Source organism: Chlorocebus sabaeus, chromosome 14, assembly GCF_047675955.1.
Source record: "Chlorocebus sabaeus isolate Y175 chromosome 14, mChlSab1.0.hap1, whole genome shotgun sequence".
Lineage (NCBI taxonomy): Eukaryota > Metazoa > Chordata > Mammalia > Primates > Cercopithecidae > Chlorocebus > Chlorocebus sabaeus.
The window spans coordinates 9,392,638-9,406,495 of record NC_132917.1 but is presented as its reverse complement, the minus strand read 5'-3'; the positions used below and the strand labels follow the sequence as shown (position 1 = coordinate 9,406,495).

The window sequence follows — 13,858 nt, the reverse complement described above, 5'->3', positions numbered from 1 at the left end:
ACAGAGATTCAAGTGCTACTTAGAATCCTTATTATGAACTCAAATTGGTTACCCCATGGGAGAGGGTAACCAGCAGCAGTTGCTGTCGGCAGATCTTGATGGTTTCGATGGGAACTGCACATATATGCCTGGAAGAAGAATCCATAAATTCTAAAATAATGGGCAGTTTATTTAGTAGTTAGTTCTAGAATAATGGACAAATTAGTTGGCAATTTAGCAGTATTCAGGCTGTTGGAATAAAGGCCATTTGACATCAAAAGTAAACAGGCTCCCCCAGAGAAACGAATGCATTTTATTTTAGGTAACAGAAGTACAGTCAAGTATTTTTTAAAAGTTCATATACAGGAACAGTCTCAGTGAACGGGCGTCAGGGCCTCGTACAGTCTCTGTGCAGCCAGCTCCACCATTTCTCGGAGGGATTCATCATCTTCGCTTCCCTCTTCACATTCTACAGTCTGAAAGTGAGGCACAAACAAGACTTTGTTAGCATTAAGTCTATAATCGTTATATGGAAGATAAATGAATACTCTTAAAAAACCATCATCTCATAAAAAATTAGCCAGGTGCGGTGGTGTGTACCTGTGGTCCCAGATACTCAAGAGGCTGAGGTGGGAGGATCACTGAGCCGGGGAGGTTGAGGCTGCAGTGAGCTGTGATTGCACCACTGCACTTCAGCCTGGGCGGCACAGCGAGACCCGGTCTCAAAATAAAAAAAGGAACAGCCATCTCTGTGGGCAGAGGTCACAGTGGGACTGATTACCATGAAACAGAAGGGCCACCCTACACACTTGTGGGCGTGCAGTGCTTCCTGACGGCACAATGGTCCGAATTAGTGATGATTTGATGCAGGGGGGAAAGACTGGGGAAAAGTCTAGTAAACTACATTTACATCAAAGCCCACATTTTGATCCAGTAAATGATACTCCAGGGAAGTTCATCTATGCCACACAAATTACTTGGCAAGGAATGGATGTGGCTATCTACTCAACATTTGGTATTGAATTTGACTGAAAATCACTAATAATCTTCTAGTTACTTCGTTTTTGTTGTTGTTTTGAGACAGAGTCTTGCTCTGTTGCCCAGGCTGGAGTGCAGTGATGTGATCTCAGCTCACTGCAACCTCCGTCTCTCGGGTTAAAGTGATTCCCGGGTTCTCCTGCCTCAGCCTCCCAAGTAGGTGGGATTACAGGTGCACCACCACACCTGGCTAATTTTTGTATTTTTAGTAGAGATGGGGCTTCACCATGTTGGCTACGCTGGTCTCAAACTCTTGACCTCAGATGATCCACCCACCTTGGCCTCCCAAAGTATTGGGATTACAGGCATGAGCCACCACGCCTGACCTCTAGTTCTTTTTTTTTTGGAGATGGAGTCTCGCTCTATCGTCCAGGCTGGAGTGCAGTAACATGATCTCGGCTCACTGCAACCTCTGCCTCCCTGGTTCAAGCAATTCTCCTGCCTCAGCCTCCTGAGTAGCTGGGACTACAGGCACCTGCCGCCATGCCTGGCTAATTTTTTTGTATTTTTTTAGTAGAGACGGGGTTTAACTGTGTTGCCCGGGCTGCTTTTGGATTCCTGAGCTCAGGCAATCCGCCCGCCTCAGCCTCCCAAAGTGCTAGGATTACATGTGAGTCACGGCACCCGGCTTTTTTTTTTTTTTGAGACGGAGTCTCGCTCTGTCGCCCAGGCTGGAGTGCAGTGGCGCGATCTCGGCTCACTGCAAGCTCTGCCTCCCGGGTTCACACCATTCTCCTGCCTCAGCCTCCGGAGTAGCTGGGATTATAGGCGCCTGCCACCACGCCTAGCTAATTTTTTGTATTTTTAGTAGAGACAGGGTTTCACTATGTTGGCCAGGCTTGTCTCGAGCTCCTGACCTTGTGATCTACATGCCTCGGCCTCCCAAAGTACTGGGATTATAGGCGTGAGCCACCGTGCCTGGCCTCTAGTTACTTCTTAAAGCTCAACTACAAAACACTATATGCTGTTTAAAGAAGGTTTTTATCATACCATAAACATTTCCCATTAAAAACTTAGGAAAAAGGAAAAGACCACCTATGACCTAATGATAACTACGGTTACCATTTCAGTGTAGTAACACACATATATAATTATATATATATAATATATGTATTAAAAACAAAAAAAGGATAATTTCTTATATGTACTATCTTGTAACTTTTTTTTTTTTCACTCAACAATGTATAGTGGACAACTCTGCACATGAATAAACCTGCCTCATCTTTTGCTGGTACAAATGTATGGGGCACATGTGCAGTTTTGTTACATGTAGAGAGAGCTCAATGGTCTAGTCAGGGCTTTCTGGGCACCCATCACCCGGACAGCAAACCCTGTACCCATCACCCGCGCCGACACCCTTCTGAGTTTCCATGGTGTGTCATTCCACTCTCTATGGCCATGTGTGTACATTTTTTTAGTATACTTCTCAGTGAGAAGATGGGATACTTGACTTTCTGTGCCTGGCTTATTTCACTAAAGATCTCCAGTTCCATCCATATAGCTGCAAGGGACATAATTCCATTCTTTCTGATGGCTGAATAGTATTCCATTGTGTACATGTACCCCATTTTCCTTTCCCATTCTTCTGCTTATGGACACTTAGGTTGAGGCCATATATTCGCTATTGTGAATCGTGCTGCAATTAACATATGAATGCAGGTATCTTTTTTTTTTTTTTTTTTTTTGAGACAGAGTCTCGCTCTGTCACCCAGGCTGAAGTGCAATGGTGTGATCTCTCAGCTCATTGCAACCTCTGCCTCCCAGGTTCAAGGGATTCTCCTGCCTCAGCCTCCTAAGTAGCTGGGAATATGGGCACCTGCCATCATGCCTGGCTAATTTTTTTTTTTTTTTTTAAGAGATGGGGTTTCTCCATGTTGGTCAGGCTGGTCTTGAACTCCTAACCTCAGGTGATCCACCCGCCTCAGCCTCCCAAAGTGCTGGGATTACAGGTGTAAGCCACCGCACCTGGCCTCTCAAACCTTATTGTTTGGAAAATCCACTTGAGCAAACAGAAGAGCAGCTAGAGAGTCAACTAGATGCCAAACTAGAGAAGGTCTGAGGTGAAGTAAGCTGTACTATGGAAAAGGACAGCAATGGAGTGGCATACACGGGAATCTTGTACTATGCAGTGACCCGGAAAAACATGGAAAACTTCAAACATAAGAATACAGAAAGAACAACGTGAAAAAAATGTTGGAAACACTGGAAGCAAATGCCAATATGCAAAAGTAGACTGTTGAGTGGGAGCACAGATTATTTATGCCTTCACTTCACTTCCCAAATGTTATGAAACGTAGGAAAGAGCAGCTACATACCCGTGTCTCCAAGTTAAGGTTGGCAGTTTTCCCGTCCACTGTGACACTAAGAATAGAGTCGTCCTTTACACTTATACAGTCTTCTCCAAATATGTCCCTTAAAATAAGCAGAAATGCAGGATTAGTGAAAAAGCCCAGCTTTACATATTTAAGGAAAAAAGTAAAACTGAAGATAGGTCCTAGTTCTAAAGTAGAACACTGTATTTACTTTTTTTTTTTTTTTGACATGGAGTCTTGCTCTGTTGCCCAGGCTTGAGTGCAGTGGCTAGAGTCCAGCTCACTGCAACCTCCGCCTCCCAGATTCAAACATAATAATATAGAAAGAACAACGTGAAAAAAATGTTGGAAACACTGGAAGCAAATGCCAACATGCAAAAGTAGACTGTTGAGTGGGAGCACAGATTATTTATGCCTTCACTTCACTTGATTCTCCTGCCTCAGCCTCCTGAGTAGCTGGGATTACAGGTGTGCACCACTGCAGTTGGCTAATTTGTGTATTTTTAGTAGAGTCAGGGTTTCACCATGTTGGCCAGGCTGGTCTTAAACTCCTAGCCTCAAGTGATCCACCTGCCTCAGCCTCCCAAAGTGTTGGGATTACAGGCATGAGCCACCATGCCCAGCCTGTATTTATTCTTGAGACAAGCTTCTTATTTGCCTTGATACAGCTCATTAAGTTTATAAAACAGGGAAAATACACAGCTATTATTCAAGAATGATCTATTTAGCAGGCATCATGCTAGGTGGTTTATATACATTATCTTAACCTAGAATAATTTTGGTAAGGATCCTCTTTTACACGTGAAGAAAACAAGACACAGAAGTTAAGTGATTTGCTTAAAGCCTCAGAACTAGTCAACAGCTGAGCTGGCATTCAAATCCAGGTATCCAGGTTTAAACGGCTCCCAAGCCCACTAGCTGTCCACTCCGACTTTAATGAAACTCGGTACTTACTGAGCACCTTCTATGCGGCAGGTGCTGTGCTAGGAGCTGGGGATATAGAAGGCACTAAGACATTGCCTCTGTCATCGAGAGCAACAGTTTGGATCATTAATTTCAACATCGTCCCCACTGGTACAGAGGTGTTGGGAAATAGCAGTCCATCAGCAGGCTGAGTGCAGGTAAGAAAGGCAGGCAGTGACTCTACAACCCACGGACCATGGTCAGCCTAGGACAGTTAAGCACTGACAACACCGTAGTAAGCTGGGGAAGCGGGGAGTGGGAATCAACTGCTTGCATCTTCAGGCAGTTACTGTTCATCATATGTGTGAATAGTTAGCTGGGACCCTAGCCCAAAGGAAAATATTATATTTTATTTATTTATTTTGAGACTGAGTCTTGCTTGTTGCCCTGGCTGGAGTGTATGTCATGATCTTGGCCCACTGCAACCTCTGCCTCCTGGTCTAAGCAATTCTCCTCCCTCAGCCTCCTGAGTAGTTGGGATTACAAGCACCTGCCAGCACACCTGGCTCATTTTTGTATTTTTTAGTAGGGGTACTTTAGATGGGGTTTTGCCATGTTGGCCAGGCTGGTCTCAAACTCCTGATCTCAAGTGATCCACCTGCCTTGGCCTCCCTAAGTGCTGGGATTGCAGGTGTGGGCCACCACACCCAGCCAAAAAGATTATATTTTAAATACAGAAATGTATTCAAAAGGATAGGAAAAAAGGTTTTATTTCCATGTGATCCACTGCTGGCTTGTCTAAAGAAACCAATACATTTACTCCTATCTAATCCTAAGTATTTAAACAACTGGGGAAACAGCTGCATTTTTAAGGGTACGATTGGCTTTGAAGTTTCAGGACATGGGAACCTCCCATTCCTGGGTCGAATGGAAGCTGTCTCCCACTCCTGTTCCTCAGAGTTGAAGAGTTCTGGTGTATTTGTGAGAGGTGAGGGAGAGGAAGGGGAGGCGGGAGGAGTGGTGTCAGGAGGACAGGGAGGAAGGCCAGAGTGAAGGTCCAGTGGAAGAGCCACGGCCTCCCGCAGACTGCCCTCCCCACAGCTCCCGAGGACCAGCTGCAGCGATGTGAACTTCCACTCTGCACCCTGACTGCAGCACGTGGGAGAGCGGGGCCAGTGCAGGGTCACACAGGTTTTCTATTTCTGTAGAGCCTCTGGGAACAGAGTCACCAACAGGACTGTTGTAGTCAAGTCCCTGGTCACCAACACCCACCTTCTACAATAGGGCTCTTTAACCTGGGGTCCCAGGATAGCCGGTGGGGAGGGGGTTGTCTAACCTCCTTGACATCAAAGGTAGAACTGCATTATGTATGTCTCCCGCCCCCGCCCCACAGCCTTACCTGACTGCCAAAGGGGTCAAGGATCTAAAAATGATTAAGATACTCAGACTTCAACACTGGCAGAGTGAAGTCCTCTGCAAAATGAGGTGAGAGAACAGAGGCTCCAGGGGTAGGAACCAGTAAAATCTGTGGCCTTTTTAACAGCCATGGAAATCACTGTGCCTGCACTGTTAGCTGGTTTTGTATGAGAGGAATGTTCTTTAAAATCAAAATGACAACACAGAGAATACTGTTTTGAAGATGTATGACAACTTCTATAAGCAAAGTCATCATGTAAAGCCTATCTTTTTTTTTTTTTTTTTTTTAAAGCCACCAAACTGCTGCTTTAGTGGGCCGGGTGCGGTGGCTCACGCCTATAATCCCAGCACTTTGGCAGACGGAGGCAGGTGGATCACAAGGCCAGGAGTCCGTGACCAGCCTGGCCAATATGGTGAAACCCTGTCTCTACTAAAAATACAAAAATTAGCTGGGTGTGGTGTCACATGCCTGTAGTCCCAGCTGCTGGGAGGTGGAGGCAGGAGAATCGCTTGAACCTGGGAGGTGGAGAGTGCAGTGAGCCGAGATTGCGCCATTGCACTCTAGCCTGGGCAACAGAGTGAAATGAAAGTTTATGTCTACAAAAAAAAAAAAAAAAAAAAAGGTTAGTGTAGAATTTTGGGGAAAGGAAGGAACGGACAGAAATCATAAAAGCCTTCTAAACTAGGAGGACACCTTACTTTGTTAAAATGTCTAATGGGGTGAGGGCTCACGTCTATAATTCCAGCACTTTGGGAAGCCAAGACAGGAGGATCCCTTGAGCCCAGGAATTTGAGACCAGCCTGGGAAACATAGGGAGACCCTGTCTCTCCAAAAAAATAAAATTAAGTGGGCATGGTGGTGCGAGCCTGTGATCCCAGCTACTCGGGAGGCTAAGGCAGATTGCTTGAGCCTGGGAGTCGAGGCTGCAGTGAGCCGAGATCACGCCGCTGTATTCCAGTCTGGGCAATGGAGCAAGACTCTATCTCCCAAAAATAAAAATAACATAAAATAAAATAAAGAGAAATACTTAGTTTAAAGGTAATTCATCGCTTACAGACTATCTGAGTCTAGAAGAACACCATTTTACAAAGAATTCACATTTAACAATACATAAAATAATTCTTGAAGATACAGTAACATTCAACTAAGATTTCTGTACTTGTCCTTGAAGAGAATGTTTTAACCCTTGCTGACTGTGCCAGTATCCTGAAGCAGTGTATGACATGAAACACCAATGGCTGACCTAGCAGGCCACAGGTGAGTGCGGAGCTGGCAGGGAACGGTTCCAACCCCTCTCCTTCCTGACAGAGAAGCAGGCCTCAGAGCAGTGCAGTGGCCTGGTCAGAGCCACACCCCAGTCCTTGTAGGAGCCAGAGCCGAATCCAGGCCTCCTTCTAGCCCACTGTCACTACCTTGTTGAGAAATAATGGGTGAAAAACTTACTGAAGCATGATCTCCAACCTCTTGCTATAAACGTGCATTTCTAATTTTTTAGAAACCTTCTGTACTGCACCTGGAAAAGAAAAAGCGACAGAGTTCAATTTCTAAATTCCTATTCAGAATAATTTCCAAATCAATAATCAGAATCTGGTTACTGATAAGTTAAAGTGGTTAACTATGGAATCCTTAAAGTGACAAGCATGGGCTTGTATTATTTGCCTGCTAAAGGAAATGGATACTTTCATCATTTAATTTCATGTTCTTTTTATTTGTATTTTTAAAAAATTTTTCTATTACATCTTTTTACCCTTTCTCCAATATTTCATGCTCTTATTAAAGAACCACAAAATGGCACTTCATATTACTTTTAGTTTTATTTCCCACATTTCTCAAACTTTACATTTATGATCACGGGCAATTAAAATAACTCCAGGAATTCTAGGGGCATATTCAAGCTCAGAGATCTATGAAGTCTTTTATCTAAAATGTGGTATAAATTTAGCATTCTATTAGATATAATTATTTTAATAAAAATTAATATTTAAAATAACTTGTCTATTAAATTACTCAGCTTTCCTTCCCAAACAAAGAAACCTGACAGTTTGGGAAGATGAGCCCCCTTAATATGGAGTTTCAGACATGCTCTGACCCCTCATTCCACAGCTCAGCGCGTCACCAGTAGCAAAAGAGTGCAGAGCTCACGGTCTGGCGCTTCCCCAGAAAGTTAAACAGTGAGCATTTGACCCAGTAATTCTACTCCTCGGTATAGATCCAAGAGAAATGAAAGCGTGTATCTACCGAAAAACTGACATCCAAATCTCCATGGTGGCACTATTCATAAAAGCCATAAAATAGAAACAACCAAAGTATCCATCAACGGATGAATGGATAAACAAAATGTGTTGTGTCCACATGATGGGAAATTATTTGGCTATAAAAAGGAATGAAGTACCAATTTATGTGAAGACAGATGAACCATGAACACAGCATAGCGAAGGAAGCCAGTCATCAAAGGCTATATATTGTATGATTCCATTTATCTGAAACGCTGAGAACAGGCACATCCAGGGAGGCGGGAAGTAAATCAGTGGTTGCTTTGAGTTGGGGAGAATATAGAGATTGGGGCATCACAAGTAAGGGATATGGGGCTCCTTTTTGGGGGTGGTTGTTTATTTATTTAGAGACAGGGTCTTGCTCTGTTGCCCAGGCTGGACTGTAGTGGTGTGATCACAACTCACTACAGCCTTAACCTCTGGGCTCCGGTGATCCTCTCACCTCCCAGGTAGCTGGGACTACATGCATGCACCACCATGCCCGGCTAATTTTGTGTGTGTGTGTGTGTGTGTGTGTGTGTTTGTGTGTGTGTAGAGACGGGGTTTCACCATGCTGCCCAAGCTGGTCTCAAACTCCTGGGTTCAAGCAATCTGCTCCCCTGGGCCTCCCAAAGTGCTGGGATTACAGGTGTGAGTCACCATGTCTGGCCTGGTGTGAGGTAAATGTTTTAAAGTTGATTGTGGTGATGGTTGTACAACCCTTAATATGCTAAAAAATCACTGAATTCTACACTTTATGTGGATGAATTGTATGTGAATTATGTATCAATAATGTTACAAAAAAAGAGTAGTGCAGAATTTTAAAATCCTTCAGACAAAACACACACACACCCTATATATATGAATATTTTTACCATTTAATTTCATGTTCATATATATATATATGTATATAAAACGAACAAAAAAGACTTCATTTTACAAAAAGGCTATCAAAAGATAATGAAGAGAAGGCAACCTTGGTGGCATTTGATCTGGATTGAACAGACTAAGAAGGATGGGGGCCTTAGAGCTGAAAGCTGGGCTGGTCCAAATATGAAAATCCGAAGTTTAGATAGGAAGAAGTCAGTTTGATAAATAATAAATATACATAATCAACTTCCTTTTATATATTTTTTATATATATACGTGTGTGTGTGTGCGCGTATGTGCGCGCGTGTGTGTATGAAATGGGGGAAAATACCAGAAATAATCTTATGGACTCACCTATCAACAGGAAAATGTAATATAAGACTGCAATTTATTTCTTCTTTTTTTTCCTTAGAAAGAGTGTCTTGCTCTGTTGCCCAGGCTGGAGTGCGGTGGTGCTATCATAGCTCAGTGTAACCTTGAACTCCTGGGCTCAAGTGATCCTCTCATCTCAGCCTCTCAAGTAGCTAGGCTACTTGTATGCTACCATGCCTGGCTAAGACTCTGTCATTTCAAAGAGACTTCAAAAATTATGATTTCTTCAATGCACTTTCAATTTCTCAGCCCAAGTAATTATTTTCTCGTGTAACACTATGACTTTTTAAAATAGTGTATCATCTAAGTGTGGCTTTATTAACTCAATTCTGCACTCCCACATACCTATTTCAATCTACTCTATGGAAAAGACCCAAAATTGTCATTTCTCCTAAACTATTCTATAATTAAAACCATAGTTCATCTAATTCTTTTTAATCCATGAATTTCAACTGTTTATACAACTAACTACTCACCTAAAATCTCAGCACTTTGGGAGGCTGAGAAGGGAGGACTGCTTGAGCCCAGGAGTTTGAGACCAGCCTTGGCAACATAGAGAGACCCCATCTCCATTTAAAAAAAAAAAAAAAAAGCCCAGGTGCAGAGACTCACATGTGTAGTCCTAGCACTCTGGGAGGCCAAGGTGGGTAGACCACTTGAGCTCAGGCGTTTGAGACTAGCCTAGGCCACATGGTGAAACCCTGTCTCTATAAAAAATACAAAAATTAGCCAGGTATGCTGGTGCACATCTGTAGTTCCAGCTACTTGGGGGGCTGAGGTGGGAGGACAACTTGAGCCCAGGAGGTCGAGGCTGCAGTGGGCTGAGATTGCACCACTGTACTCTAGCCTGCATCAGAGTGAGACCCTGTCTCGAAAAATAAAGTAAAATAAAAATATAAAAAAAACACAAAGACAAAAAACTAACCAGGTGCTAGCCAAGAAAGCTATATAATAGAACTTTTATACTTTAATTATCATTAGTTTTATTATTACTAAAATAAGCACTTAATTGACATGTAAAAACAGTCTCACAAAATATATTAAAAAATAAATATCTAAGCTATGAAACTATTGCAACTGTCCAAAGTTTATGTATGTATATATATATTTGCAAATTCCTGCATTAATATTTAGACAAACTCATCAGACACATGAGATCATATTAAACACAGAACTATACAATCAGACACGTATGCCTGTCCTTAATAGGTCTGTGTGTCAAAACAGGACACACACATGCTGAAAACAGGTGCCGTGTAAAACAGAAGAATGTTATGGAATATAAAAACAAAATAATGTATTTTGAAAATACGTAAGATTTCCCCTTTGGTTAAGAATGGGGACACATAAATTGAGGTTGGTGGTGAGACACACATACACATACACACACACACACACACACACATACACACACACCGCAGATACAAATACAAGTTGTTTCCAGAATATGGACTGAAGTGTCAGGAGGCTAAGATATGAAAAGGGAGAAAAATGCCATCAAGGAAGAATGGGATTGTTTCACAGAGGTGCCTTGAGAAGAGGGCAACTTTTTCTGTAAATGGCCAGATGGCATTCTAGGCTTTGCAGACCATAGGGTCACTGTCACAATGACTCAATTCTGCTGCTGTAGCAGGAAAGAGGCATCAGAGGAGATGAACCAGTGCGCACGGCTGTGCTTCGGTAACACCATACTTACCAAAGCAGGCGGGCTAGGTGTGGCTTGTGGGCCACAGTCGCTGACTCTGCTCTCAATGTGAAAATCCCAGGTTTGGATAGGAAGAAGTCAGTTCGATAAAAAATAAATATACAGAATCAACTTCCTCCTGAGCAGTTCTTGCAATACTTATCACCTTTGAAAGGAGCAAGTGCTACTTATTAAAACTTAGCCCCGCGAGCGACAACTCGCCATGCTAATGTATCACATACATACCCCGGATCATTATATTAAAGTTCATCCTGTCTGTTCTCTTTCTGTCACCACTTACAGCTAATCCAACAGGAAATACTGCTGGCTTTATTAAAACAACTCCAGAATCCAGCCACTTTGCGATATCCCCACGACTTCCGCCCTAATCTGGGCCACTGTGTGCCACCTGGATGACTGAAGCAGATCCCAGCTGGAGCCTCTACTTTCTTGCTTGCCCTCTTTCAACAGTCTACTGTTTCAACAGTCTACTTTCAGCAAGAACCACGGTAATCCTTTAAAAACTGTCAGATCCTGTCTCAGCCCCACTCAAAGCTCTGCAGCATTGCCTCATTTTACTCACACTGAAAGTCTGAGGTCCTTACAATAGCCAACAAGACTCTATGGGATGTGCCCAACTCCAAACCCTATCAGGGAGCCCTGGGACAGACCAGAATGTCAGATCCTTGGAGGGGGCAGATCTGTTTGCTTTGTTCACTGATGTTTTGCAAGCATTTCGAGGCATGCCTGTAATCCCAGCACTTTGGGTGCTCGGTAAGTATCTGTCGAATGTTAATGAAAATATGCAAGCACTTCATCATCCCAGAGGAATATAAAACCTCATTCTCCATAAACTACAAAATGGGGAAGAACTAGGAAACACAAGGCACCCAACCAGCTCAACAAACGCTAAATACACGGAACACATGGAAACAGCGCAGTTCTGACCTGTCTGCAATGAACCTCTGCTGCAATGGCCAGAGGCTAACCAAAGGAATGAATGTTTTTATTATTAGCGTCAGAGGGATCACTAATAAAATAGTGATAATTATTTTAAATTCAATTACTGCTGATCAGAGCAAAGGTACATTTCATTTTGGACTGGCGCATTAAGAGAAACAATCAAGATAAAGGCAAACCAACCTATGACAGGCCATGCATTCCTTCCTGTGTGAGACACCCATGAGCTCTGTGGAGACGATCTGTCACACCACAGCACCTCTTGCTCTTCAGCGCCACCGCTAGGCAGAGCCCTCATCAGAACAGCCGATGCCACCCTGACATCTCTGTGATCCCTCCTCTGCCAAACGGAAAACAGGCTGGCAGAGCTCAGACCCTAAACATCACCAAAGACCTTGCAGTCACACAACATCCTAACCGGCCTAAAAAAATGCCATTTTTGCATAGAAACTTCATTTTTCAGAAAAGTATATCAATTTCTAATTACTTGACTATTACAAAAAAGACTTCGTTTTACAAAAGGGCATCAGAATACAGTGGAGAGAAAGCAACCTTGGTGGCATTTTACTTGAACTGAACAGACTAAGATAGGAAGTGAAGGCCAGCTGTGCTCTTAGAGGATGGAGGCCTTAGAGCTGAAAGCTGCGTGGCCCAAAGCCCCTGGGCGTGATTCTGCTCTCCGCACCTAACCTTCTTCCCCACGTCACTTTCCTAACTTCTGCACCACTCCTTACTCATGATCTTTTAAAAAGATCCTCCTAGGCCTGGTGTGGTGGCTCAAGCCTGTAATCCCACCACCTTGGGAGGCCAAGGCAGGCAGATCACAAGGTCAGGAGTTTGAGAGCAGCCTGACCAACATGGTGAAATCCCGTCTCTACTAAAAATACAAAAATTAGCCAGGCGTGGTGGCGGATGCCTCTAATCCCGGCTACTCAGGAGACTGAGGCAGGAGAATCGCATGAACCCAGGAGGTGGAGGCCGCAGTGAGCTGAGATCACGTCGCTGTACTCCAGCTGGGGTGACAGAGCAGAGACTCCATCTCAAAATAAATAAAAATAAAATAAAAAAATAAAAAGATCCTCCTTCAGCTGGGTGCGGTGGCTCACGCCTGTAATCCCAGCACTTTGGGAGGCTGAGGCGGACAGATCACCTGAGGTTGGGAGTTTGAGATCAGCCTGACCAACATGGAGAAACCCCGTCTCTACTAAAAACACGAAAAATTAGCCGGGCATGGTGGTGCACGCCTGTAATTCCAGCTACCCAGGAGGCGGAGGTTGCGGTGAACTGAGATTGGGCCATTGCACTCCAGACTGGGCAACAAGAGCGAAACTGTGTCTCAAAAAAATAAATAAATAAATAAAAAGATCCTCCTTCCCACCCTGCACACCTTTATTTTTACCACCTAAGATAAGTAAGAGAAAAACCATTTTTTTTTTTTTTTTAGATGAAGTATCACTCTGTCACCCAGGCTGGAGTGCAGTGGCGTGATCTCTGCTCACTGCAACCTCCGCCTCCCAGGTTCAAGCAATTCTCGTGCCTAAGCCTCCTGAGTAGCTGGGATTACAGGCGCCTGCCACCACCCCTGGCTAATTTTTTGTGTGTATTTAGAAAAGACGGGGTTTCACCATGTTGGCCAGGCTGGTCTCAGACTCCTGACCTTAAGGGATCCACCCGCCTCAGTCTCCCAAAGTCCTAGGCTACAAGTGTGAGCCACCGTGCCCAACTGCAAGAGAAAATTGACAACTGCATTTTTTCTGTCAATATTTTGAACCCCAGGATTAAGACTGTGACCCTAAGCATCATGTAAGAATCAAGGGCGCGGCATTCTTCTGTGGCTTATATAAACGCACAGCTGTCTCTTGTGTTACAGGCACAAGGGAGGAGCCATTTCCCATGAGTTAATTCAACTAAAACAAGTTATCAAATGATGTCCAAATGATCATTCTTACAATTACTGAAAACAAATTCAAATACCAGTGACTCAAATGAGTAACAGATTTAGATTGTCTAAGTATTTATTTGTTTATATTATAGATGCAGCATAAGAAATGAATTATAAAGTAGTCTGCTA

General features: G+C 43.5%; 1 protein-coding gene across 2 annotated transcripts in view; it reads right to left on the bottom strand.

The window, feature by feature from the left end:
* Positions 1-271: 271 nt before the first annotated feature.
* Positions 272-13,858, bottom strand: part of CPSF3 (cleavage and polyadenylation specific factor 3) — a 51,256-nt gene continuing 37,669 nt past the window's right edge. For both annotated transcript variants that reach the window (XM_007971529.3, XM_038006545.2), the window contains exons 16-18: positions 7,093-7,162; positions 3,333-3,429; positions 272-455 (exon numbers count right to left, since the gene is read on the bottom strand). In XM_007971529.3, the coding sequence (XP_007969720.1) occupies positions 354-455; positions 3,333-3,429; positions 7,093-7,162 (269 nt within the window). In that variant the 3' untranslated portion in view covers positions 272-353. The remainder of the gene's footprint in view (positions 456-3,332; positions 3,430-7,092; positions 7,163-13,858) is intronic.